This window comes from Pelodiscus sinensis, chromosome 8 (assembly GCF_049634645.1).
Source record: "Pelodiscus sinensis isolate JC-2024 chromosome 8, ASM4963464v1, whole genome shotgun sequence".
Taxonomy (NCBI): domain Eukaryota; kingdom Metazoa; phylum Chordata; order Testudines; family Trionychidae; genus Pelodiscus; species Pelodiscus sinensis.
The window spans coordinates 6088148-6114688 of record NC_134718.1 but is presented as its reverse complement, the minus strand read 5'-3'; the positions used below and the strand labels follow the sequence as shown (position 1 = coordinate 6114688).

At 39.4% G+C, this 26541-nt stretch overlaps 1 protein-coding gene across 1 annotated transcript in view; it reads left to right on the top strand.

Moving 5' to 3' along the window:
- Nucleotides 1-26270, top strand: part of ERCC6 (ERCC excision repair 6, chromatin remodeling factor) — a 65568-nt gene extending 39298 nt beyond the window's left edge. The window contains exons 8-20 of the mRNA XM_075934669.1: nucleotides 4205-4375; nucleotides 4913-5089; nucleotides 6607-6723; nucleotides 8884-8979; nucleotides 12012-12230; nucleotides 15843-15953; nucleotides 17907-18026; nucleotides 19624-19718; nucleotides 21768-21913; nucleotides 22007-22732; nucleotides 23372-23573; nucleotides 24662-24740; nucleotides 25216-26270. Of these exons, the coding sequence (XP_075790784.1) occupies nucleotides 4205-4375; nucleotides 4913-5089; nucleotides 6607-6723; nucleotides 8884-8979; nucleotides 12012-12230; nucleotides 15843-15953; nucleotides 17907-18026; nucleotides 19624-19718; nucleotides 21768-21913; nucleotides 22007-22732; nucleotides 23372-23573; nucleotides 24662-24740; nucleotides 25216-25644 (2688 nt within the window). The 3' untranslated portion in view covers nucleotides 25645-26270. The remainder of the gene's footprint in view (nucleotides 1-4204; nucleotides 4376-4912; nucleotides 5090-6606; nucleotides 6724-8883; nucleotides 8980-12011; nucleotides 12231-15842; nucleotides 15954-17906; nucleotides 18027-19623; nucleotides 19719-21767; nucleotides 21914-22006; nucleotides 22733-23371; nucleotides 23574-24661; nucleotides 24741-25215) is intronic.
- Nucleotides 26271-26541: the final 271 nt, after the last annotated feature.

The window sequence follows — 26541 nt, the reverse complement described above, 5'->3', positions numbered from 1 at the left end:
ATAAATAAACATTCCTTCAGAAAACAAGCCAAAGGCACTAGTGCAAAGGAAAAGGACCCAATACATAGAAATGGTTAACTGCGATATGGTTTCACTCTCAAAAGATTCACTTCAAAAAATAATGACCTTTCCCCCTCATGCTCAGTATTTACTGGGATTAGTCACTTACATCCCTGCCAGCAACTAGTGTCCCATTAAATATATAATAAGCTCTCTCTGTGAATTGCAATAGTGACACAGCTTGATCATGGTCTGCTTTGTGAAGATATGTTCAGACTTCTTTTCATTCACGTACCTAGCAGGAAGAGAACATGCTTAGTGAGAGGCATTTTTCTTGTGTTCATCATCAGAAAGAAGATCTGGCTAAAAAACCACTGATTGCTGTTTGTCGAAACGTGGTCCTATTTTGGACACGAGACTCCTCTTAATTGGGCGGTCCTAGACAATCTGTCAGTCACCCTGATGTAGGAGAAAAGATTCTTGTTTCGAGACTGAAGGCAGCAAATGCTGTTTTAAATAAAAATGCAAGCCCTTAAAAAAAAGTTCTAATTTTGTCATTATTTCTTGTAATCTGTGACACCATCTCTTTTAATACCAGAACTCAGAATTTCAAACCTAATTAACCACCACTTAACCCTTAGGCAATAGATGAATTTGTCCCCATTAAGCAAAACTTATTCTAATGCTGTCCCAGTTAAGTAGCAGTCATTGCCTTGCACTATCATTAGGCTAAATTGGTTCCCTGAGACATCCCAGTAAAGCAAACATTGCTATTAAGTACATCTTAATTTAAGCAAAATAAAGAGTATTGTGAGCAGATTGCAATCTGAAGATTACAGATATGCCATCTGATAAAGTAACATGAATTCTGAAATGCTACAGCACCAGAACAGGATACATGAATGTTTAACACTGAAATCTATGAAAACCCTCTTTCTTTTAATTTATTTTAATAGCTGTAACTTACTCCATACACCCTTAAGTATCCACTAGATACATTGAAATGATAGGTAATAAATGTTGTAGTATGCATTGTTAAAATTGTATTTGTTGTGTTTTTCCTTTGTCAGCACAAATCCTTGTTTATTAAAGGTTTAGCTTGAAGGAAATTTTAATTAATTACAGGTTCAGTAAATCCTGACTAGGAATCTGCTGTGCTGTGTTTACAGTGAATGGCCTTCATGTGCCTGTGTTTCACTCCTGTTCTCTCTGCTATCTGACAGTGTGATTTATGGCTGTTGTTTTTCTACCAGTCCACTGTTTGCCCTCTAGGAGGGATTGGTCTCCTGAGCCTCCATAATAACAGCAGTCTTTCACAAAACATCTTTTAATGACAACAGTGTAGCATTCTGTAAGTCAGGCTAATTGCAGACATACCCTATTAATTGCAAAAACTAGGAGAGGTTACATATTTTACAAGCTTTTAATTTGAAATCGCCCGAGATTATTTGTCTTAAGTGTTTGGATAGAGATGTCTACAATATTCTGCGATAGGCCATTACTGAGAATCTGAAACACACAGTTAGAGAATACTAGGAATGAATCAGGTGAAGTTAAGTTTGTGTTCATTTCTACCTAAAAATACTGCTCTTTTTGTAGTACAGAATGTTATAAGAGTTCATATCATGGCAATATATAAGATAATTTCTACTTCTGGTTTAACAATTGCATATGCTACACTGGTTTTAGTAGGTAACATTCAAAGAGTGGAAAATCTAAGATAGGTTGAAGTGGAAGAGATTGTAGAGTTTTTTTAATGTCTTCAACCATACAACAATCAGTTATAAAATTATTTTTTCATAGAAAGTGATTGGTGGTTTATCAGATGTTCATCGGCATCATTAGGGAGGAATGCAGCAGGTCTTTTAAAAATAAAATATATCCAGAGATGCTAAAGGAGTACTGAAGGATGATAAGGTAATTGGGAAGAATTTAAATAAATTATTTGCCTCAGTCTTCACAGCTGAAGATGTGAGGGAGATTCTTAAACCTGAGCCATTCTTTTTAGGTGACAAATCTAAGGAACTGTCCTACATTGAGCTCTCGTTAGAGGAGGTTTTGGAACAAATTGACAAACAGTCACCAGGACCAGATGACATTCACCCAAGAGTTCTGAAAGAACTCTAATGTGAAATTGCGGAACTACTAACTGTGGTTTGTAACCTGTCCTTTAAATCATCTTCTGTACCTAACCAATTCTTTAAAAGAGCTCCGCAGGTGATCCTGGCAATTACAGGCTAGTATGTCAAACTTCAGCACCTGACAAACTGGGTGAAACTATAGTAAAAAACAGAATTGTCAAATAATCAACAAGCATGTGGACAAAAAGGATCTAGCAAATATAGTGTACTTAGATTTCCAGAAAGCCTTTGACAAGGTCCCTCACCAAAGGCTCTTAAGCAAAATAAGATGTTATGGGATAAATACTGTGTGCAGATGTGGTTGCCTCGTCTCAAAAAAGATATACAGTAAACTTCTGATAATCCGGCACCTTTAGGGCCCAGGGGGGTGCCGGATTATAAAATATGCCAGACTATCGGAAGGGGGGGACTATGAGGAGTCTGGGGTGAGGGTGGGATGATCAGTTTCAGCAGCAGCTGAATCGGGGACGCCTGCGGCAGAGCAGCTGGGGTGCTGCCAAGTTGGTCCTGCAGCCCCGAGGGGCAGCGCTACGGGACCAACCCGGCAGCACCTCAGCTGCTCTGCCCCCGGCTTCCCCGATTCAGCTGCTGGTCAGTTTCAGCAGCGGCTGATTCGGGGAAGGTGGGCACAGAGCAGCTCCAATTATCTGGCTGCCCGGAGCACTTCCGAGTTCCCGATGGTGCCGGACCATCAGGAGTGCTGGAGCATTGGATGCCGGACCAATGGAGTTTTACTGTATTAGAATTGGAAAAGATTCAGAAAAGGTCAACAAATAATTATTTGGGGGATGGAACAGTTGCCATAGAAGGACAGATTGATTACACTGGGACTTTTCAATTTAGAAAAGAAAGGACTAAGGAGGGGGAGATGATTGAGGGTTATAAAATCATGAATATAAGGAAAAGTTATTTGCTCCTTCTCATAACACAAGAACTTGGGTTCACCAAATGAAATCAACCTGTGGAACTCCTTGCCAGAGGATTCTGTGAAGCTGAAGGCTTTAATGGGGTTCAAAAAAGAACTAGATACATTCATGAAGGATAGGTCCGTCAGTGGCTATTAGCCAGGATGATGACCCTAACCTCTGTTTGTCAGGGCTGTTCTGTCCATTCCTTCTGAAGAATCTGGCATTGATCGCTGTAGGAAGACATGATACTGGGCTAGATTGACGTTTGGTCTGATCCAGTATGGCTGCTGTTGTGTTCTCGGTCAGGTTGGGCAAGCCAGTAATTTCCTTGCGCTTTAGATCTTTATCTGTAAAAAGGGAATAGTAGCACTACCTTACCTCATGGATATGATGTGAAGATAAATGCATTAAAATATGTAGGTTCTTAGATACTATAAACATGGAAGTTTATAGAAGTGGCCAAGAAAGATAAGCTAGATGGTCCCTGCTGCAAAGAGCTTATAATTTAAATAGATAAGATACACATGGTAGGGGAAAGGGATGTCACAAGGAAGCAGAATGTAGAGTGTGATTGTTTTCAAATGTCATGTTAGTCCCATGATTTCTTCAGAATTCTTTAGGGGTGGGAGGGGGGGGGCTTTAGCCAAATGGAAAGACTTTGTTGACGTTCAAATGTAATTCTTCATTAGCTTGGTTTTCTTTTTTTGTATTATTGCATCTTACTTGCCATGCCAAAGTTAAGGTTGAGGAATAGAGAGGAGGGCTAGAAGAAATTAATTATGCGGGCAAAACTTAATGCCAGGTTCTAAATGGGTCTCAAATGTTCATTTAAGAGATAGTAGTATTTCTTCAGAAAGGACATAGCACCAAATTCTGATCAATTACACATGCTAATGCTGAGTAATTCAATTTCAAGTAATAGGAATTATTTGGGATTTGCATCATTGTATCTGAACAGAATTTGTTCCTTTTTATGTATTTGTTAGCCCTTTTGTGATGAGAGAGCACTGGTCTTGGCCATACTTATTTTATTAACATACAAAACTTTTTTCAAATACTTTTTTAACGCAACCAGGATCACAAATAAGCAGTTCAGTTGGTCTTCATTTGACATTTTAATGTTAAATAATTGGCAACAAATCATTCTGTTTACAGGTGAAACTAATTCGTGAAATTGCAACGTGCCATGGCATTCTAATCACCTCCTATTCATACATTCGATTGATGCAGGACCATATCAACAACTATGACTGGCATTATGTGATTTTAGATGAAGGTCATAAAATCCGGAATCCTAATGCTGCAATTACACTTGCATGCAAACAGGTATGGTACCATAAAACAAACCAAATACCTTCATTCGTAAATGTTTTTGAAGAATTAAATAAACCATTTGAAAAAATAAGCTCAGAATCTGATAGGAACTATGGATTGCTGAATCATAACATCATAGATTTAAATCCTAGCAAAGAATAAATGCATTCGTCATGAAACTTTTTTTAAAAATCTTGCTTAGATGCCTAATTTATTTGGTGTTTTAAAAACTGTTTATGACAGTTACTAAAAACCAATAATGTTATGGTAGGATAAATTCAAGGTTTTATTAGAATTGGCTATAAATTAGTGTTAAATATAGATTTAAAACATGCATCTGAAACAGATTAATTTTATTTTATGGAATATGAATGCTAAGTCCTGTTTGAGCTATCAGTTTTGTAGATAGCATTTCACAAGAAGCTTATATTTATTTCAGGGGAAATGTGCTATATATTTTAAAATGTGACAACTCATTGATGTGATATTGGGTTAAAGCCAACTCATGAAAATGTCTTCCTTCTAAGTTGTTTTGTTTTATATTAATAGTTCCGCACTCCCCATCGAATCATCTTGTCTGGCTCCCCTATGCAAAATAACCTAAAGGAGCTCTGGTCCCTGTTTGACTTTGTATTCCCAGGGAAACTGGGAACCCTGCCTGTTTTCATGGAGCAATTCTCTGTGCCAATAACCATGGGAGGATATTCCAATGCCTCTCCCGTGCAGGTAAAGATAACAGCAACCTATTTATCTAAATGATGGTCATTAATTTGTAGGAAAAGTTTACTGTATCGTTTCAAAACTCACTGAAAATGTTTATTACATGCACATTTAGAAACCTTTTATTTTTATTTACACACACGCACACACAATTTTCACTTTGATTTTGTTTCACTGTGTGGATTTCAAACATCAGCAAAATGCTGTAATATTTGTAGAAACAGAAGGAAAAACTGTAGCACTTTAAAGACTATCAAGATGGTTTAATAGGTGATGAGCTTGTTGATAACCATCTTGTTAGTCTTTAAAGTGCTACATAGTTTTTCCTCTTGTTTTAGCAAGATCAGACTAACACGACTACCTCTCTAGTAATATTTGTAGAGAAATGTTTAAATCACTAGTGAAAACAGTTTTCATTTAAAAGCATACTATTCCCATGCTATTAAGAGCAGGTTCTATGAAAGTATTTTAAAACCAAATCTAATTTTGAAGCCCAAATTGCCTAAGACTATTCTTTTAAAAAAGCATATCTGTTAATCTTCACAATTGTTGCAGTTCTAAATATTGCAAGTATTTTATTTAGGTGACTTTGTAAACATTTACCTGCATTGCATTTATTAAATTAGTTTTTAGATTAATTGGTTTGTAAAGTAATCTGAAGATTAAAAGTTCTATATAAATGGTTAGAATATAAATTATTTCCACTGTAACATTTCTCTTAATATTTTATGCACACGTTTTTCTACAATTTTATCTTCGTTCCGAGTTTAAGTGCTTCCCTTGTCTGAGGCTTGGTAATTTACTAAATTGAATGGCCATTTTGATTTTTACATATCAATAATTTATTATATTCTTTGTTTTGCTTTAAGAGAATTGAGGGTATTTTTAGCCATTATGTACAGTTAATACCCATCTCACACATCCATTACCCATTACAGAACCATATGCTCCATTTAAGGCCAGAATGACCTTTAGTTTCTGTGATCATAGGGGTTTTCTTATGCCGATTTTTTTTTTAATAGTCTCAAGTGGGCACTAATCTTCACTTATTGTCCGGCACCCCATTGCTGCAGGCTTCGTTTTGATCTTCAGTCTGTATATGAGCAGTTCTGTGTGTGGCTTTTGGTTGTATGCAAAATTGCACACACGGATTCATTGATAAAAGTGACTTGCCTGCGGGGAAGTGCTTCTTTCTAGACAATACATCTATAATTTCTGGTCTCCTTTCAGTTGAATAAATTCCACCAATTTAAGCCAAAATAAATGAGGGTACCTGATATGGGAGAATCCATTTATTACATATTATTGTTGGATAACATGAATTCATTACAAATTAATATTGGATAATAAAAAAATTATTGTAACTTCAGCTATCCATTAAGAGTAGGAAAATTTTTAAAAACTAGATGGCATAGACATATTATTATTTTCTACCTTTTATTTAATGAATCTTATTTAAATAAAAACAACTCTTCTACATTGAATGATCTTAAATGCTGTCCCCTTTCCCTTCTCTTCTAAAGGTAAAAACTGCCTACAAGTGTGCATGTGTTTTACGGGATACCATAAACCCCTACTTGCTGCGTAGAATGAAAGCTGATGTGAAAATGAGCTTGTCACTGCCAGATAAAAATGAACAGGTTTGTTTAATACATATATATGTGTGTGTGTGTGTGTGTGTGTGTGTAGTGTTTGATCCTTTGCCTCGTGAAGTTCATAGCAAAACTTGTTGAGAGTCCATGTGGAAAAAGAGTATAGAGAAGGTAAATCAACACATTTTAAGTTCTCAGTAATGGCATAAGGCTTAGGAGCTGGGGAAGTCAGTGTGTTTAAATGCTTGAATAGCTACTGAGGTATTTTATTTTGTAGGTATTTATAAATCATCTGATTCCCATATCATCTGGGCACAAAAGTCTGATGGAATTCTGTAATGAGGAAAGAATCTGTTTTCATCTTAAATAAGGAATTGTAGCCCCACAAATCCTACAGATTGCAGCCTCTATGATCCAGCATGCAATCCTTCATCTTGAACTTCTATTCTCCACACAGCTATGTATCCATGTTAAAGCAAAGGGCATGTAAGGTGCATTCTATTTTCTAGTCTATTCTATGTATATTGGTTTCAGCCCTTGGGCTCCTGGTGTGTGATCAGTGGTAGCCCCAATTGGCCAAACGTATGCATGCTAAGAACAGTGCCCGTAGGATACCTCTTGTGGTATGTTCATTTTCAAAGAGGTCATAAAAAATGTTGTTCCTATTGTTATGAGGTTCATTTGGCTGACAAATTCTTACCAGGGAACTATGTAGTGTGACCGTAGTATTTCAGATTGCCAAGTGCCAATAATCTTCCAAAGTGTTCCCTTTTGGGGCTGAAATTTTCCATGCTTGTTCAGTGACTGAAGGTGAATGGTTTTGGAAAGGTTTAGAACAAACAGAAGGAAGTTTTTCTTCACTCAGCGCACAGTCAATCTTGCCAGAGGATGTGGTGAAGGCTAGGACTTTAACAGCATTCAAAAAAGAGCTAGATAGATTCATGGAGGTTAGATCCATCAATGGCTATTAGCCAAGATGGGTAGAAATGGTGTCCTTAGCCTCTGTTTCTCCGAAGGTTGGTGACAGGAAAGGGATCTCGTGAGGATTTCCTGTTGTGTCCCCTCCTTCTGGGGCATCTGGTATTGGCCACTGTCGGAAGACAGGATACTAGGCTGGATGGACCATTGGTCTGACCCAGTCTGGCCACTCTTATGTTCTTATGTCCTTGAGCTAAATTCCTTCTGCCATTCTTGAATTAATGTAAGAATTGTTTTTGTTTTTTTGCTTTGTTTTTAAAGAAAGCAACAAACATCTGTGACTCTCAGGAGCCACTGTTTCTAGTATGGGTTAGGTTTGCTTCCCTACCTTTGTTTCTCTACCACACCCCTTTTTCTTTCTTCTTCCCTTGCTTCCCTTGCAACTGCTCTTTGGTCTTCCCTTCTGTTTCTCTCACCATTAGGCATCTCAGATATGTAATAATGATAGTGATAACTCACTGTCCACTCTGTTGGGAAACTGGGAAGATCATCCGGTCTGCTGTGAAGTCTCACGCTCTCTGTTCAGTCACTCTCTGGAGCAGGGGTTCAATATACTTTTAAAAAGTAGGCTATTTCCTCCTGAAGAACACATTGCAAAGTGAATTAAAATCAAATGATTTTTCTTGTCAGTTACAGAGCTGTACATGAGTTTGACTTATGGCATAATGTTTGTTCCCTTGCAGGATGTGAGTGAGTGATTTGGTCCATTTTAGCCCATCAGAGTATTTGAAAAATCATTATATGGTCACGTTTGAAGATTAATGACAGAACAGATTACATGTGCTAAACTATTGTTTACCCATGAGGTCATAGGGGGATTGCAGGTTTTAAGGGATATATCAGATACATTGTACAAAGTGCTTCCAATACTTAGTATTCTATAAATTCCACTTTAAAAAGCTCTTGCATTAAGGGAATGTTAAAATTGCACAGTTAAGCAATGAAGTCAGGAAATAGGAAAGTGAAGCTTGCATAAATAAATGCAGATGGAGAAAATAAAGGGCACAGAATGGATGCTGAAACTCATCTCTAACTATAGCATTTGCCTCCGACAACTACTGTACCATTTGCTAAATTTTTTTACTTCTGATGGGCTCTTTTTCTTAATTTTGCACTTTTGATGGATTAAGAGTTCTTCCGTGAAGCTTTATTCTTCTTTTGTTTTATGTACATTTCATATTTCAGGAAGTTGAATGGTAACCGGTTAAGTGCACAATATTTATTTTGTAGGTTCTGTTTTGCCGTTTGACAGATGAACAACGTCAGGTCTACCAAAACTTCATTGACTCCAAAGAAGTTTACCAGATTCTCAATGGAGAAATGCAGGTTGGCATTAATTAAGGTAGATGATGACGTGTAAGAGTTTAAAGGTAGATATCTGGAAAAAAGTGCTGACTGCCTTTCAGCATTTTTCTAGCTGGAATCTAAGCAGGGTCTTAGAGAGAAATATGTAATTTTCTTAGTTCCATTTGTGTGGTCATTTGCTCATTTTTCTTAAAATTACTTAGGCAGTGAGAGAATAGAATGGAATTTTGGTTTTCCATAGCATCTCGATACTCAAAATATCCCAGAACCCTTTACATAGGCTAGTAATGGAGAGACTGAGAGAGACATTATGAGTATGGCTAGACTGCATCCCTCCTTGGAGGCATCAGGGATCTGTCGAAAAAGGCTTTCTTTCTTGACAGATTCCCCCTCTAGACTGCTTCTTTTTGTCAACAAAGTGCTGAGTCGGCAAAAACGGTGGCCATTTTTATGTAAATTAAGCACGGGCTATTTAAATCCCCGCTTCATTCTCAATGTCGACCTGCCTAATCTGCATCCCTCTGCCGACAGAGGGATGCAGTCTAGACGTACCCTATGTGTTGAACAATAGTATGCGCACACAATTGGATATTAGAACTAGTTTTACTGAAAGAGGGCATGCTGGCCAGGGCAGTGGGTTATGGTTTCTAAAAATCACTAGGCGCTTCATTCTCCACCCAACAAGCAGTCATAAGCAAAAGGACTTCTTCACTTGGTAGTTTTTGCCTTAGTGCATGCCCTGAAGTCTTGATTTTGGCTTTCAGCTTCTGACCAGATTTTCCTGTAAGCTGGGTGCTTGTGTGGCCACTCAGGAGAGATTCAGATGCAGCCCAGCTGATCAGCAGAACACCTACAGCTAGGTGTTTGTTTCTGCTGAGGGTGCACCTTGGCACGTAGATTATACTTCATCATCATACGTCATTTTTGTAATGTATGACTATCCACCATGAATGACAATGGACTGATATTGGGCCAGTGAATGAGAGTGTGTGTGTCACCCTCTACAGCCTGGGAGTTTGTGCATTTACTTAGGATGTTGACAATCCAGGTTCAGATCTCTGGTGTAGTAAGACTTGAATTATTTTATAAAATGTGAAACAGTTTAAGAGGAGAGATTTGAGAACCTCACACCGGAATATACTATAGTCTAGTAGCTAGGGCTTTCTCCTCTACTGAGGAAGATCTGAGTCCAAATCCCTTCTCTACATCTGGCAGATGGCAAAGTTGAATCCGCATCTCCATCATCCAAGGTGAATGCACTAACCTGTAGGCTAAAGCGCATAGGTGTAGGGCTTTTGTTTTGTTTTTTTTGGAGGGGGGGGGTAAATTTGTACAGGTTTATTTTTAACAGTTTTTGCATTTTCTGTAGCTGTCCAAAAAATGGGGAATTGGAGATTTCTACTTGGACTAATTAAAGCATAACATGTTAATGCACTTTAGAAATCACACCCCCACGGTCTGCCTTACTGCTTAGTGTAGACAAGCCTGTAGGAACAATTAACTAATCCTGATTTTTTTTGGTGTATTATTTAACCAAACACCTTTTTGTTTGTTTTTGGTTGTAGCAGAGATGTGTTCTATCCATGTTTGTCAATTAAAACCAAAAATCAAAAGCCTTTTTTTATAAGAGAGGAAACCCACCATCTCTACCTCTTCTGGCTTTTTTGTGAATCTTTTTACTACTTTTGTCAAAATGCATGAAATGAAAATGACATTTTTTTAGGTAGAAACAACATTTTGATTTGACATTACTGAGACATTTAGACTTTTTTAACTTAGCTGAAAGCATTTGACAAGTGTGACACACATTCATTAATAGTTTGTTAACCTGAAACTGTATTTTTCCACAAATAAACTATTTATTCTGAAAAATTTCTCCTAGCTATAATTAGACCTTGTGCTCCTTCTGACTTATTGCCTTCTTTCGGAGGGAGCTATTTCAAATTTCAGCTTTTGTTATTCTGAGTAGTAGACAGAAGAATGCATATAACTGAAATGTTCATAAGTGGGTTTTTATCTGCATCATATCTTAATATTTATCTAGAACCTAAATCTCTAAAGGTTTGCACATATTGTTTGACACTTCTTTAGGCCTCTAAAAGATTGATTTGGTGTTCTGACTCACTCAACAGTACCGTGCTGGGGCACTTGTTTTTTTGCAACTACAGTTTTTTCAGCATGGAGAGAAGGGATTATACATATGGTATTTAAAATGTCTAATGAATAATTGAAAAGAATCGGTCTAATGCAGTGATGTAAACAGCGGTCATTAACAGCACTTCACCCATGTTTTCTTCAAACATCTTGAGTCAACCCAACTCTGAGTTCTAGTAGTTGTAGTTGCCAACATGGAAAACTTTCTCCACATCTTCATATTATCTCTTAGCATTTGTACATCTTTACCTCAAACAGATTTTCAATATTCTGTCTACTTTTTCTCCTGAAGCTAGGAAAATTGTGAGTTTTTTTTTTTTTTTAATGAAAACATTACTTAGGACTTTGCACCAACTTTCAGGGGAGAGAAATTCATTGTATGATTAAAGAAAAATGAACCAATTCAATAATAAGTTTAACTTTTCTCCCTGAGGTTTTTTTTTTTCATTCTTAGGTCAATTAGTATAAACAAATCAGTTAGGATTCAGCCTGTGCACAGAAGCACGGAAATAATCTGTATTTGATTTACAAGCCCAGCTGCATGTATAGCAGCCTTTAGCAGGTGACATATTTTTAATTTCTTTATTGGAATACTGTGTAATGTGCAGCTACAGCTAATTATGAATTACATGAATGCAGAAATTGTTTTAGAATTTTTGTAACATTATCACCAAAATGGGTTCTCAAATAACACAGTATGTCATTGGCCACTGTATTAAATAAGATGTGTAATGCCATTTACTGAAATGGGATTAAAAGTCTGTCGGTGTAAAAATGCAAAGCAACAGTATTCATCTGCTCAGTGATTATTAGTTTGGTCCAGTAGTCTCTCTTAAATGTAACCCATGGTAGAGTGAAAAATGTGCAAGAAAAAGACACTTCTCTCTTTTATTCTGTAGATTTTCTCTGGACTTGTAGCCTTGAGAAAAATATGCAACCACCCTGACCTCTTTTCTGGTGGTCCCAAGCTTTTGAAAGGTGTGCCAGATGATGAGTTAGAAGAAGCAGATAATTTTGGATACTGGAAACGTTCTGGAAAAATGATAGTGGTAGAGTCCTTGCTGAAAATATGGCACAAGCAAGGTCATAGAGTGCTGCTATTTACCCAGTCGAGACAGGTAAGAACATATAACCAACATTTTACAGTTCTGTATTAACTGCAGTTCAAAAAACCAAACCTCCATCAGATTAGGGGTGTGTGGGTGTGATCTAAAAAGACATCTCTAGAAACTAAGTTATTTGGATGATTAGAATAACAAAATTCCAGTTATCCTGAAAAGTGGGAAATTCCTTTGTTTCTTAGATGTTCAGTAAAGGGAAGACAAATTTCAATACATTTCAACTCCATAAGTTTTATTAGCATGCTATGGTATTCTCGTATTGCCCAAGTGAAATATATGGACCCAAATATTGCTATCAGTTAAGACATATAAAGAGGCCCTTTGGAAACCAGTGGAGTAATTCTAGATTTACATTGGGGTGTAACTGGGAGTGGAATTTGGCACAGTAGCACAGTACAGATAACTGTTTATGATAGGGCTTCACGGTGCCCTGTACACTAGGGCTACGTCTACACTGGCCCCTTTTCCGAAAGGGGCATGGTAATTTCAGAGATCGTAATAGGGAAATCCGCGGGGGATTTAAATATCCCCCGTGGCATTTAAATAAAAATGTCCGCCGCTTTTTTCCGGCTTTTAGAAAAGCCGGAAAAGAGCGTCTACACTGGCCCCGATCCTCCGGAAAAAGCGCCCTTTTCCGGAGGATCTTATTTCCTACTTTGAAGTAGGAATAAGATCCTCCGGAAAAGGGCGCTTTTTCCGGAGGATCGGGGCCAGTGTAGGCGCTCTTTTCCGGCTTAAGTAGGAAATAAGATCCTCCGGAAAAGGGCGCTTTTTCCGGAGGATCGGGGCCAGTGTAGACGCTCTTTTCCGGCTTTTCTAAAAGCCGGAAAAAAGCGGCGGACATTTTTATTTAAATGCCGCGGGGGATATTTAAATCCCCCGCGGATTTCCCTATTACGATCTCTGAAATTACCATGCCCCTTTCGGAAAAGGGGCCAGTGTAGACGAGCCCAATGAGTCTATTTCTGATTCAGTGACTGATTCCTGGCCATGACTTTAATTCTCTCAGAATTGTCTTGAGTTTTTTGGCTGTTCGAGGGCCATTCTTACTGTTTGAAAGTTTGACGCGGTATCTTTCTTGTACTTCATATTTTAGTCAAACGAGTAAATGAAAATTTCAGCTTCCAATTCTCCTACCACTTTTTTTAAAGGTTTTTCTTTGCATACAGTGCCAAGCTATTTTTATGAGATCACAACTTTGATAAAGGTAATTGTATTGACCTAATATACTTTGACTTCTGTAAGGGGTTTGACTTGCTACCGCATGACAGTTTCATAAAAAGCTAGAATGGTATACAATTACCATGGAACTCATACAATGGAGTAAAAACTGACCGATCGGTCTCAAAATGTAACTGTAAATGAGGGATTCTCAGTGAACAGTGTGTTTCCAGTGGAGACCTTTAGGGCAGTGTGTCTCAACTGCTCCATGGCCACATGTAGCCAGCCGCCAGGGGCTCTTCTTGCAACCACAGCCTCCTGGCAGTGATTGGGGAGAGGAGGGAAAAGCAGTTGCTTCTCCCCTAAAGCCATCAGCTGTGGCTGGGCCTTGACTCTTTCTGGAAACACAGAAGCTGGAGGGAGCAGGCAGTCAGTAAGTTCATCATCTTGCTGGCTCTGGCTTCAAACTCACCAACCAGGCTACCACCATCCATCACCCCGGCCTTGAGCTGCCTCTGCACGCACTTTCCTATATAGACTTAATTGCTTAATTTGTCTCTGGGCTTATTGCAGCTGAGTAAGTCTGCTGTGAAAAGTGATATTTGTGTGTTTGTTAATACCACTTTTCACAGCAAACTCAGTATCAGCATGTCTTTAATAAAAAATTTTAAAAAAGCAACCCCAAAAGAAACACAAAGGGAAAAAAAGACAACATGCCAAGCACCTTATTTGTGTTTCTGTTTTGTTTAAGTCCAGTAAGGAATGGAGATAACTGAACATTATTTTTATTATTGAATCTGGGGGAAAAACCTACATAAATAACTTACGGTGATTCAGATGTGTGTATGCGCATATTTTAAAAAATTGGAGAGTGTTAAATAATGGAGAGGACAGGTGATTCTGTGGCCAAAAGAGCTATTGTGATCGTGGTGTGTACAAATGGGAATCTTGAGAAGGAGCAGAGAGGTTATTTTTCCTCTAATACTGTCTCCTGCTCTGGTATCCACCGTTCAAGAAGGATGTTGATAAATTGGAGAACATACTTAATAATGGACTCTTCAGTCTATTAGGGAAAGGTCTAATATGGCTGGAAGTTGAAGATGGACGAATTGAGACTGGAAATAAGGCACACATTTATAACAGAGTAATTACCCATTGGAACAATTTACCAAGGGTCACAGTGGATTCTCCATCACTACCAGTTTTTAAATCAAAATCAGATGTGTATTTTCTAAAAGAGCTGCCCTAGGTATTTTGGAGAATTTCTGGGGCCTGTGGTCAGGACAGAGAGGTCAAAGAAAATGTTAATAGTCCCTTCTGATCTTGGAATCTATGAATCTTATGAATCCTCAGGAACAAAGAATGATTATAAATTGCCTTGTCTAGATGCATTGTTCTGACCTGCATGTTTTTCTGATTTTTCTTGTCCTGTTCTCCATACGGAATGTTCCAAAGCAACAAGCTACTGTCCTGCTTCTTTCTGGGGTGGTGTGATGTTAGCTTCTCTCCTCCAGTGTCTCTGTAAATGTAATGGTGTGTCCATTTGGGGTGTACGTTACTGTGGATGTGAATGTATAGATGAAAATAAAATAAAAATTCTAGCCTTGACTTTTGATGATGATGATTACTCTGCTACTCTTGTACTTTCCAAAAACTGGGTTCCTTAAGAGCAAGGAGTAATGTTTGAATTGTAAAAGGTATTAAAGCACGTACAACAAGGCTGTTTCTGTGGCATGTGTAACTGGTTCAGCCATGTACCATATATTTCACTGCCTTCTGGAGTATGGAGGTGACAAAGGAAGTGTTCAGAGCACCCAGATGACCAGCAGTTTGTCCAAGGGAGGTGGGGCGTTGAGCATCTCCTCTCCTGGACCAAAAAATCCCTTGTAATCCTCTCCATATGATATGGCCAGCTAGGGGAGAACCATTCTCTGACTTGCTTCCCCTACAGAAGAGCAGAAATAGGCTAAAATTGGGGAATAATGATGATAAGTCAATATTGATGTTTTCTGTCCTTCATTACATGGCTGCCTGGCATCTTTCGTAACCAATGTGGAGCGTCTACTGCCAGCACATGTGCACGCAGCGCCCACACAAAGCTGTTCCATCTTGTAGGCTCAAAAGGCCTACATGGAACCCCTTCCCTTTCCTGGTCACGAGTTCATGACTTCGCTTTGCCTCTGTGGGATCTTAGGAGAGTTCCACATCCCAGCCTGATTATCTGTCTTTTGAGGTCCTGCTCCTCGGTCTGCTCTATCAGGGAAAATACCTCATGTGTTTCATTATTTTTCTGGTCTTTAGCCTTCATAAGTCCACCCACCTATTCACCCAGGAGAGCATGATCTATCCCTTTCATTGCAAATTAATATCAGAAATAGCTTTACCTTGATCATATAGTCAGTTGATCTTCATACCTGGGTTTCATTCACATCTTTTCTATCATAATAGATGCTGAGGATCCTTGAAGTATTTCTGAGAGACCGAAACTATTCCTACCTTAAGATGGATGGTACCACAACAATTGCATCCAGACAGCCACTCATAATGAGTTACAATCAGGTGAGAATTTCAACATCTCCATATGTTCCTGTCGATGATTGATACTTGATCTCATTTCAGAGTTGAGGAGTTTAAGCATTCACTCTGGTCTATTTAAAAATTGGTCCCAGAAACGATTGATTCAGAACTGCTTGTCTTAGTGTGAAGATGGAAAAAATCACCATTTTCCCCAAATTGAACTTCGGCACTCTCTTAAAACAAAGCTCCAGCCAGAACAAGAAAGAGAGCTTCATTGTAAAAGAAAGCACAAATCAAGTTTAGACAGTTTAAAGTGTGATTATGGTCAGAAAAGTGATTAAGCAAACAGTGCTGTGTACTCCAAGTATCCGCTTCCTCTGCAATACATCTTTGTCATTTCTGCTGACTTACCTAACAAAATCAAGCTTTTATACTTGTTAGCCTAGCAGAGTCCATACAGCTATAGAAGGTCAAGCTGGATTTTAGTCTCATTCATTGCCAGCAGAAAGGGCAGTGATAGTCTGACTGTAGAACCACTGTTTCTTGGGAAGACGAGGCAGAGAATACACAGCTCAATCTTAAGATCCCAGGAGTTTGTAACACTAACATATGTCATTCTCCGCTGAGGCAACTGCTGCTGTTATTAAGAAGGAGAATGCTTGCAAGAGATCAGCTTCTAGATGAAGAACAGCTGGCTCAAAGTCAGCTCAGGCGATAATGAAGTGATACTGGTTGGAAGTAGGGATGTTAAAATGCATGTAATTAACTGTGTAACCGCTGAAAATTGTAAGCTAGCTCCCCGGGCACAATGGCTCCCACCTACCACCCGGCTCCTGGGGGCTGGCTGCTGCCCCGTGCTACTGCCTCTGATATAGAGACAGCAACGTGAGGTGGCAGATGGCTCCTCGGGTGCAAGACCAGGAGCTGTCTGTAGCTGGTTGGGTAACTGATTAGCTCATGCTTATTGGTTACCCATTTAAATACTACACTCTTACATCCCTAGTTGGAGGGAGGAAATGTTTCAAGAGCTAACCGTAGCACTGCTCCTCTGCATTCCACTAAAGGTGTATAGCCCCATTTGGCAAGTGAAAGGAAACCTCCGTGTTTAGTTTGACTCTTGACAAGGGCATGTCTACACTTTTGGGGGTGTGATTCCCCGCTTGAGTTATACTTCCCCTAGCTCGGTGAGAGCTAGCACACTAAAAATAGAATATAGCCACAGCAGCACAAGCAGTAGAAGGGACTAGCCGCCCTGAGTATGTATGTAGTGGACAACGGGTATATACTCGCTCCGACTGTGACCATCTGTAGTAAACATTTGCAAAACCCTCCTTTCCTTAAAAATAGCCTGCCATAGCAAGAATGGCACTTTTAACACTGAAACCCCCTTCCCCCGCAAAAAATGAATTAGAAGACCTGAAACCAACCAACAACAAAGCCAAGCAGAGACTGAGATTTTTAACCTTAAAAAGGGAAAAGTCCACCAAAGGCTTCATTTTACGTAGAAGGTACTCAGAGACAATGGTGATGCATGATGTTATAACACTCCCAGACAGATAGGTAACCATCTGAAAAAATAATTTGATTGTAAACTGGATCCAGAAGAGATGAAGAGGGAATACATTCTGCGTCCATAGCACCTGTCATTTAGGAACACAGCAGTTGCCAGACCGGATCAGTTTCATGAGCAGTCTCATCCAATATCCTGTCTCCAGTAGCGACCAGCACCAGCCACTTCCGAGGAAGGTGCAAAAAACCCTGTGGTGGGAAATAATGGAAACCCTTGTCTGTTGTGATTGCCTTCTGGGTCTCTGGTTTATTAATGGTGATTTGCACCTCTACAGTGTGTATTAAAACTAAATTAACCCCCTTTTCTTTACACAAAAAAGTGCATACTGCATGCAAGAAAACTAATGTGACAAGAACATGGCTGTACTTCAGACATTCTAGTTTGGGGTGTTTGTTAAATTTTCTCTTGTGTTGCATGTATTACAGGATACCTCCATCTTTGTTTTTCTTCTTACAACCCGAGTAGGTGGTATTGGTGTCAACCTGACAGGTGCTGACAGAGTTATTATCTATGATCCTGACTGGAATCCCAGTACAGACACACAGGTAGGTTTGGCTCAGCTAGGTTTAAAATAAAAATAAGTATTGAAAGAGGTAATCTGTTTGTTACTTTAAATAATTAGTGAGAGATCAGTTGCTTCTATTTCAGTGTTGCAGGTATTTGAGAGTGTTTGGTGCTCTTTTCTGTAGCTTTCACACTCTCATATGGCAGGAGAAACTGTCCCTTTTTCCCCTCAAGAGGTAAACTGCGGTTCCTAAGTAGAACACCTTAGCAGTGTCTTTAATAAGCAAAATGGATGAATGATAAATGTTCAAAACACTATCAACTGCTATCTGAATCTCTAGCTGGGATTCGTCTCTCAAGACATGTCTTCACTCCGTGGAAGATCAAGGCTACTGCCATCGATCTTCCGGAGTTCGATTTAGCAAGTCAAGATAAGACTCGCTAAATTGAACTTAGAGAGTGCTTCTGCCAGCAGCCAGTACTCCCACTCTTTCAAGGTGTAAGGAAAGCCGATGAGAGCATTTGCTTTCGTCAGTCTCCTACTGTGGGGACGCTGCCCTGCTCGGCTTACAGTAAACTGACTCCAGCTACGTTTTCTACGTAGCTGACATTGTGTACCTTAAGCCAAACTGCTGGGTCTGCTGTAGACTTGGCATTAGTGCAAGTTTTTGTTATACCATATACATCTGACAAAGTTCTCTTATCTAATGTTATGCAATAGGACTTTGGAAAGTTCAGGGACGATAGCATTGTTTTAAAGGTAAACTCTATATGTTTAATTAATTTGAACATGTTTTTTGGCCAAATATTAAAGTAGCCTACACATCCAAAAACTACTTTGAAATTCTTCTGCTTTCTCGTGTGTTCAGATGGGAGCTGAATTCCCTAAACTCATAATTAAAAACATCCATGTCAATATGGTTGTTTTCTATTTGATTGTAAATTAAGCCATGTATAAAGCCATTAGATGCTGAGATTTTACTATTTTATGCACTACAGCTTTCTTTTTTTTCCAAAATAGCTACTTTTCTAAATAAAATTACTCTGCAGTATTTTTAATCTCAAAATGCACGCATGTTCATATGGTTTACGAGCACTACATTCAGCCTCTCCATGGATATCTTTAAATGCAAGTTAGGGTCATGCCCATCTGAAAATGACGGGAAAATGTAGCTCCACTACACCATCGGCACAGCCCTATGAAACACCCTGCACCCTGGGTGGCCTGTTGTTCTGAGTAAAAAATATTGTAAAAACTTCCAGCTTCAAGGTAAATCAAGGAGGAGTTAAAAACTGTTGTGATGCATGTATATACAGTATAGTTGATTTCTGAAATGTATCTTTCTTGGGGATAAGTTTACCCAAGGGAAAACATGGTTAAGTAATATATTGGTGCCTTTCTTGTTGAAATTATTCATAAATTTGTAGATATGGTTACTAAAGTCTTGTCTTTCTAGAAACCTGGCCCATATGGATTTGTTCCTGTCAGCATAGATGCGTGATCATTATAGTCACTTGAGCTATTTGTTAAATTTCCAAAGTAGATGTAAAATACATAGTGATACCAGTAGCTCCCTGCAGATAAGACCCTTTGCTTTTGGAGGCTGTGATCTGCTAATCACTTCTTTAATGCTCTAGGCTCGAGAGCGTGCTTGGAGAATAGGCCAGAAGAAACAGGTGACTGTTTACAGGCTCCTTACTGCAGGTACTATTGAAGAGAAGATTTACCACAGGTCAGTAGGACCAATGTTCATTGATAACTGAGCAGTGCTGGAGAAGGGAAGGTTGGAGAGCCTTCTCCATATCCCTCCCAAAATGTAATCATGTCTGCAACCTTACTCAAGCAAGTAGCAGCAATAGTAAGAGTAATATCTAGCTCTTTCATAGCATTTTTGTCTATAGATCTCGTAGCACTGCCGAGGAGGCCAGTGTGGTTGTCTCCACTTTACATATAGGGGAGCTGAAGAACAGCGGTGAATGATTTCCCCAAGGTTGCACAGTGGGCCAATGGCAGAGGAAATAATACAACGCGGACGTCCTGAGTCCCCAAATCTGATATTTACCTGGGAGTGCTGTTGCAGGAATATAGATTCAAATCAATAAGATTTCTAGTATTATGCATGCTATGTGATACATAGTATAAAAAACAGAATAGCCACTCACCAGACTTTATAGATTTGGTTCTTACTCCATATATGAAAATGAGTAAATCCCATGAAGAACTGGTTAACATTCAGATGGATGGTTAAAATGCATCCAAATCCCTTCAAACATATACACTTCTAAATCAAAACTATTTTTAGCTTGTTTTGCCATTCAGCTATTGGAATAGCTCCATTAATGTGAACTCCAAATGAATGTACTTAGATATTTTCACGTCAGTTGGAGGTACATTTCTCTTTACAATGGGAACATCCTCTTTCAAAAGGCAGCTAAATGAGACACTCTAAATAATCCAATACCAGCACTTACGGAGAGGAGTTGCTATTTGCTTCACCACACAGACACCAGGCTTCCGCTGCGAGTTGGCTTGCTTCCCATCTACAAACACTGGTTCAGTTTGAATAACCCTGACCACACAGAGGAAGTGGGGTCTGCTCTAAGGATCAGACCAGCCATCAGAAATTCAGTTCTTTGTAGAATGCTGCGGTGGACTCACTCCAAGCCTTGAGCAAGCAACTTTATTTCCCTTTGCCTCAGTTTCCCCATCTGTGAAATTGAAGTAATACTGACCAACCACGTGAGAGTTTCTGAAGCTTAATTGATTAATGTAAACTCCTTTGAGGTCCTCTGAGAGATGGGAGAATTATTTATTAGTAGTAACATTAGTATTATGTATGAGTAGTATTAGTATTATGCATTAATATAGTCTCAGAAGGATAGCCGTGTTAGTCGTGAGCTTTCGTGAGCACAACCCACTTCTTCAGATGACTTGTCATCTATATATTTATCTATATATTTTTTGGTTTATCTCTAATGTGCTATAGGACCATTGTTGTTTTTTAAGGGTTTTTTGCATTTATTATTAGTATTGTTAGCATTATGTTATAGTTCAAAACCATATTAATCAGACCTCATTTTAACACAGATTTTGTTAATACAGTTTCCCTTCATGATGTTGACAGGACCTAATTTCATGGAATACTGTAGCACAAAAAGGCCCTAACTACAGGGGTGGATGAATGCTAATTATAAGCCTAGATCTCCCACTGCTGAGTAGAGTTTTCTGGTTGCTTAGTTCCTCTGGATGGCTCCTGGCCTCCCCCCCAGCCGCTGTGGGGGTAGTCCATCCCACACCAACAGACAGACTCTGTGCTGTGGCCCTGCTGATGTGATTTGTGGCCTCTCTAACCAACATCATACCATATAAACTTTATCACTTTGACAACTGCCCTCGTCTTTCACAGAGCTTCCTGATCATTGTGTGGTAAACACACGCAGGGCGTTCAGTTTTAATGTAGAAAAAACCCTCTAGCTGTGAAGTTATTTACTACTTAGGATAAATGAAGTCTCATAGGACACTTCAAGATGGCGGGTACCTAGTGTGTTATGGGATTGCTGGAATGCAATAAATTCTTATGGTTAACAATTTAGTGGGTTGTTTAAAAGTTACTAACTCAGATTGTCTTTGTAAAACAAACATCTTCCTCCCACCACTTAATTGTTCTGTAGGGTAAAATTCATGATGATAAAGTTTTCTCCTTGAGCGCTGTATTCAGTGCTTAAGCATAGCTCGACATTGTTTCATGCAAGCAGTACAATTTTATTTAATGTTTTTCCAGACAAATCTTCAAACAGTTTTTAACAAACCGAGTGTTGAAAGACCCAAAACAAAGGCGCTTTTTCAAATCCAACGATCTTTATGAACTCTTCACTCTGACCAGCCCAGATGGGTGTCAAGGGACAGAAACGAGTGCTATTTTTGCAGGTACATAAAATCATTTTACCTACACTGAAATCTAAATTTTGTACAAGAGACTGTCAAAATGCTTATTTATATTTACGTTCATACCTGTATTAGGTACTGGCTCAGATGTTCAAGCCCCGAAACGCCAGTTAAAACGGAAACCTGAAAAGCCACTGGATTGTGCTTCCAAACATGATCTGCATCTTAAGGAGCATGACTCACCTAAATACGATAAGCCATCAGATTCCTCCTCAGCAAGCCATTTAATGAATTCTTCTAAAGCAATAGAGCCAGTTCATAGAATCAAAGGAAACTTGGAAACTTTCAACCAAAACAGTTCTGTGAAAGATGGTACACAAGCTACTAATAATATAGATTCACCGATTGAAGAGGAGGAGAAAAGTATGAGACCGGCTGAGGGGTCTGTATTCCAAGCACTGCCAGGGAATGCACAGACTTCAGAGAATGTGCAGTGTTCAAACCCCACATTAACTGGTGAAATGCATAGGGCACCTAGTATACCTGTTGGGAGCAGACATAGTCTCATATGTGAGGCAGACAGCTCCCAGGGGAAACAGAATGGTAACTTGGAAGATGAACAGCTGGTAAATAATCCTCACAAATGCACCTCAAAAACAAAGCACGGTATAGCTATGCAAGCACTTGAGAGCCACAGGGGGACCTCTAAAAAGCCAAAACATCACAAAGGTGCCAGATTTGAAGGGGAACGCATCCCATATCTGATGAAACAAAAGCAATACCGAAAGGGCAACCAAGAGGAGGAGGAAGAACAAAAGAAGAATGATGATTATGTCTTGGAGAAACTTTTCAAAAAATCAGGTAATCTGTTTAGTCATTTACACAACAATGCCAGGTTAGGTTAAAATACAGAAAATGGATGCAGGTCGGTTTCTAGCATTGTAATGGCTAGCAGCTACAGTGCAATAGATGACTTTTGAACATTTTCTTTAATGTAAATGATCTGATGGAAAATATTTCGGATTGACTCCTCGTACAGTGAAGAGTCACAGGTCTTTTTGTCCAAAGGGTTCTGAGACATGTTGAACCTTTGGTGAAAGGTGCACATTTGTGTTTGTGTTTTTTAAATAAGTGGGACAGCAGTATGGAGGTGCATGCTGGAGCTGAAGGAGTTAATGGAGTTTCGCTTAATTAGGAGTTGCACTGAAGAGGGAGTTGCCCAGGTGGAGTTAGCCAAGATCCAGCAATACAATGGAACCTTACTAACTGGGAGAGCCAATATGACTCAATGAATTTTGACCTCTCATGGCAATCGGAGTGGTTAGTTATACTTCGATTCACTTGATACAATAGGTATCTCTGTTATCAATGGATGTATTGAAATGCTGAATGTTTCCACTGTCAGTGTAAAAAGGAATTAAGTTTTTTTAATTAAAAGTTCACTGCTTAAATTCTTACACATTCTTTCCTCCTGCTTCCCCTTATAACACACTCTGCTAGGAATACACAGTGTGATGAAGCATGATGTTATTATGGAAGCTTCCAATCCAGATTATGTGCTAGTGGAAGCAGAAGCTACCCGAGTGGCCCAGGATGCCTTGAGAGCCTTAAAGATCTCCCGACAGCGATGTTTGGGAGCAGCTTCTGGTGTGCCAACCTGGACAGGCAACAGTGCTCTGACTGGTGCCCCATCTAGACTAAAGTAAGATTCGTATGCAGATGGATTCCTATTCTGCTTTTTGTGCCGGTTATTTGCTCTGGATTTACTTCAAAAACTATACAGGAGGTACAGGGCTGATTACAGGAATTGTAGTGAAATACCAGTTCTCAGATAAAATATTTGAAAGTGCATAAGTCCTATTTCCCAGTATTAGGTGTCTAGGACACTTTGGAAAATGGGAGCTAAGCCCCTAAATCTCTTAGGCACTTCTGAAAATGTTACCCTTTGTCTCATATAGTTGAGACCAGATGAAGATATAATTAGAATGAATGAGGGGTTCGTGTAAATGAAGGTCCCATTTTGGGGTTGTGATCATTCGAGCTAAGCCAGCTTCAAGCTGGATCAGTACTTGGACGGGAAACCTGCAAGGAACACCTAATGCTACCGATGCTTTGCTGTCGGAGTTACTGGAGTATTGAGGCATTCCTGGGGGGCAGTGCTCTCTAGCTGTGCCCCAGCCCCCAGAACATTCATTGCACTGGGATAGGGGATGTCCGGTACAAGGAACCCAGGGGCTGACTTTGTAATGTAGTTTCCTAGAATGGCACAGAAAGGTGGCCTCGGTGCCAGGATCTGCCCCACCATCTTCCAGTCGGACATAAAACCAAAGTCCTGACTCATCGCCTGATGCGTCCCATGTCACATTCCACATTAGCTTGGGTGTCAAAGCCTAGTGTGAATATCGGATTATACGGTGCTATCTAAAATGCCTCTTGCAGTTTCAGTCTAACACAGCAAGACTTCACTTCCCATCTCAACCTCGTGTGATATTGGCCTATTAAACTGCTGCTCCATTGTCTGCTAGAGGGGCGAAGTTTGTAGATCAAACGTGCTTATAAATGTAAATTGTCTTGTGTACTGGACAGATTCCTACTGCTTTTGGGCTCTGATAGGGACAATTTCATCCCATGCGTGTGAACCTCTCGGTCTGTACTTTCTGCAGTTATTCATCACTAATGGGGCAATGAGGTCCACCATCCTTCAAGGGGGCTCTTAAAGTACCTACAGAGTGTTACAATGCCTAGCTAGGAGAGATATTGTAATACATTACTTCTCTTGCATGTTTTTAGGAGTAGGTTTGGTCAGAAAAGGAACCCCACTTTGCTTATCCCTCATTCATCGACTACATCTCGTGGAAAGAAATGCAAGGTAAAGCACAAGCACCGGTACTGCTTTATTTTTTACATGAGTATTAGCTGATTTATTTGAAACATTCTGATTTATCTGCCATAAATATCAATAGTAGTCTCATAAATAATGACCATACTTTGTATGTAGAATTCCAACGTTTTTTAGTCCTTGAATGCCGTACAGATTTGATTTCTTTTTCAAGATGTATCATCAAACTCAGTTTAGTCAGTGGCACCAGTCTTTCATTTCATCTTTCTGTGCTCGCTCTGGTTCAAGAATAGAGTTTCTGTTTTAGCTTGCCAACCACTGGCATACTTACTCAAGTTGTGAGATTAGCACGAATTGACTCTGATATGTTTTAATTCACTTAGTTAACTCCTGCACTGTGTTGAGGTTGATTGATTTTCTTTTGTGCAATGCCAGGCAAATTCATGAAAAGTTCAATAGATCCCAAACTCCTGCTTTTTCCACAGTATCTATGTTTTATTTGCAGGATGCTGATATAACAAGAAAAGAGAAGGCAAAGAAAAATACTCCCAATGTACATTTTGACGGGAAAATAGAAACAGAATCATCCTCCAGTGCACTAGATTCATCATCTTTGTTAGCTAAGATGAGGGCTAGAAACCACCTTATTTTACCACAAACGATGGAGAATGAGAGTGATGAGACTCTTCAGGCTTCTGCTCCACTCCCTACGTCGACGGAACATGATGAATTGCTGGTGGATGTACGAAACTTTATAGCATTCCAGGCTCGTGTGGATGGAGAGGCTAGTACTCAGGAGATACTGCAGGAGTTTGAATCCAAGCTATCAATGGCACAGTCTTGTGTGTTCAGAGAACTTCTGAGAAATCTCTGTACTTTCCACCGAAGCCCGAATGGTGAAGGTGTCTGGAAACTGAAGCCAGAATTCCGTTGACCCTTTGATTGAAAGTGCATCTGTAGGTACTTAACCAAAACTCTCCTCCGCAAGACTTTCTATTAATCTTTTAAACTGGTGGATCCTGTTTCGTGTTATGTTAATGTCTTAATGACTGACTTGTACTGTACCTGGTGCAGCACTTAAGTGTGTCCCACTGGAGACATAACTGACCAATTTCCTATTAATTCTATTTATATGAAAACTGCCACCTACCTCACAATTGAAACAATACAAAACCTTTTCTTTTAAAAACAACGTAATATAAATGGGCAGAGGAAGAGGTATATTAACAGTTTATTGCAATAAGAGCTATGGATTTTGCTATGTGATGTCCGATTTTTATCCAGTTTCTGTGAAGTTCAGTCTTTTTGTCGATTACTTGACCGGTCATGGGGGAGGGTTGTGTGCGCCCATTACCCCACTGAACAGAAACGTTAATTATGAACAGTTTCAGTGGGAAAAGATAATTTGTACTGACACAATATCAAGAATCATTGAGAGACTTTCATCAGTGTTGGAAATTTGCTTTATGGTATTGCTGCTTTCCTTTTTGCCTGGCATGTCACTAGGAAAAAATTCTGCTGCCATGAAGGTTTAATTGCAATAATAAAGAGCCAACAGCGCATCTGGATGAGTTGAGATTGGTAATGGGTTCTAGAATTCATCTGCCTATTAATCACCACTTCAAAGCCAGCCCAAGTCCCAAAGCACTTGCCTAGTATAATGCTTACTACCACAAACAGTCCCACTGAAACCAATGTGCTAGTAAGGAGTAAGTCTGGTAAGGGGTGATTGCTAGTTGCCATCCATGGCCTGTGTAATATCAAAAAATCTCACCACAGTCGGTGTTAACTGTGACTGGTTTTCAGTCTTGAGCGAGAACCGAATTGGCCG